Source organism: Rhincodon typus, unplaced genomic scaffold (genome assembly GCF_021869965.1).
Source record: "Rhincodon typus isolate 14 unplaced genomic scaffold, sRhiTyp1.1 hic_rhity00015675, whole genome shotgun sequence".
Lineage (NCBI taxonomy): Eukaryota > Metazoa > Chordata > Chondrichthyes > Orectolobiformes > Rhincodontidae > Rhincodon > Rhincodon typus.
In genome coordinates, this window is record NW_025981313.1 from 2322 (window position 1) to 3550 (window position 1229).

At 62.4% G+C, this 1229-nt stretch overlaps 1 protein-coding gene across 1 annotated transcript in view; it reads right to left on the reverse strand.

The window, feature by feature from the left end:
• Positions 1 to 11: 11 nt before the first annotated feature.
• Positions 12 to 1229, reverse strand: part of LOC125482712 — a gene marked incomplete at its 5' end in the record, with an annotated part of 1650 nt that continues 432 nt past the window's right edge. Inside the window, one exon of the mRNA XM_048594841.1 lies at positions 12 to 448. Within this exon, the coding sequence (XP_048450798.1) occupies positions 44 to 448 (405 nt within the window). The remainder of the gene's footprint in view (positions 449 to 1229) is intronic.

Below are 1229 nucleotides of genomic sequence, written 5' to 3' on the forward strand. Positions count from 1 at the left end.
GGGGGGGGGGGAGAGGGTGAGGGGTGAGGTAGGGTGGCAGCGTCTACTTCTGGCCCCCCGAAGGGGATGCGCCCCCCCGGGTGCGCCTGGTGGAGGGCTGCCCGTATCGCTTGGGGGGTACCCCCTTGGTGACCCGGGGTGACCTGCGAATCTTCGCCGCCTTCGCCCTGGAGCCCGGTGTCTGCCTGGGCCTCGGCCCCCTCTCTCCCTCTCCCTCTCCCTCTCCCCCTCCCCGCTGCCCCCCCGATGGGGTGGGGAGCCCGGGGGCTTCCAGCAGAGCGGGGCAGCTGGGAGACCACTCGGCCCGAAGCCAGGGCTGTGCCCGGGTCCACAGGGCGTTGTCCAGCGAGCCAGTCCTCTCAGTCTCTCGGCGCTCTGTCACCACCCATTCGAGATCCGAGGTGCCGACCGTGTCTTGGTGCCACGTCACTGAGCGAGGGGAGGTCACCTGTTCGGAAAAGTTGGGGGGGTTGTGGGTGTCACAAAAAAAACAAGCAGGTTCTCCGTGCAACACCTTGTCTGTATCCAGGCTGCCTCTCCCTGTCAGCAACCCCATCTCCCCAACCCCATCCTTCAACTGTGCACGGAAACATTCCCCGGGATTTCATTCCATCCATTTCACCGCAGTGCCCCTACATCCCCGCGCCCTGCCCTGCCCTCCCTCCTCCTCCTGGCCGGCGGTGGGCCGTTCGGCCCGTTGATTATCCACTGTGCCATCCAACGGGACAGCCCTCAGCTCCCAACTCTCCCCCCCACCTCCCACCACGACTCTGGGTCCCCTTCCTGATCCAAACAATAAACCTCTCTCCGCCTAAGCCCTCAGCCGACAGGAAATGCAACCAGGGGACTATCCTCCCTGCTTGGGTGGGATCATGCTGTGCACAAGATTTCCTCAACGGTTAAACCAGGAATTGACTGAGAAGGCTTCACAGAGCTGTGATTTGGGGAGTGCGGAGGGGAGAGACTTTAATTCCTTATTCCCTACCAGGGAGTGGTGAAGGGGTGGGGAGGGGTCAGGTGACGGGGTTGGTGGGGGCAGGGGGGTGGAGAGGGGTTGAGGGCACAGGGTGGGAAGTGTGACAAGGGATTGAGCACTTTTATAGAATCATAGAATCCCTACAGTGTGGAAACAGGTCCTTCGGCCCAACAAGTCCACACTGACCCTCCGAGCATCCCAACCAGACCCATCCCCCTATAATCCACCCTAACCTGCACATTCCTGGGCACTG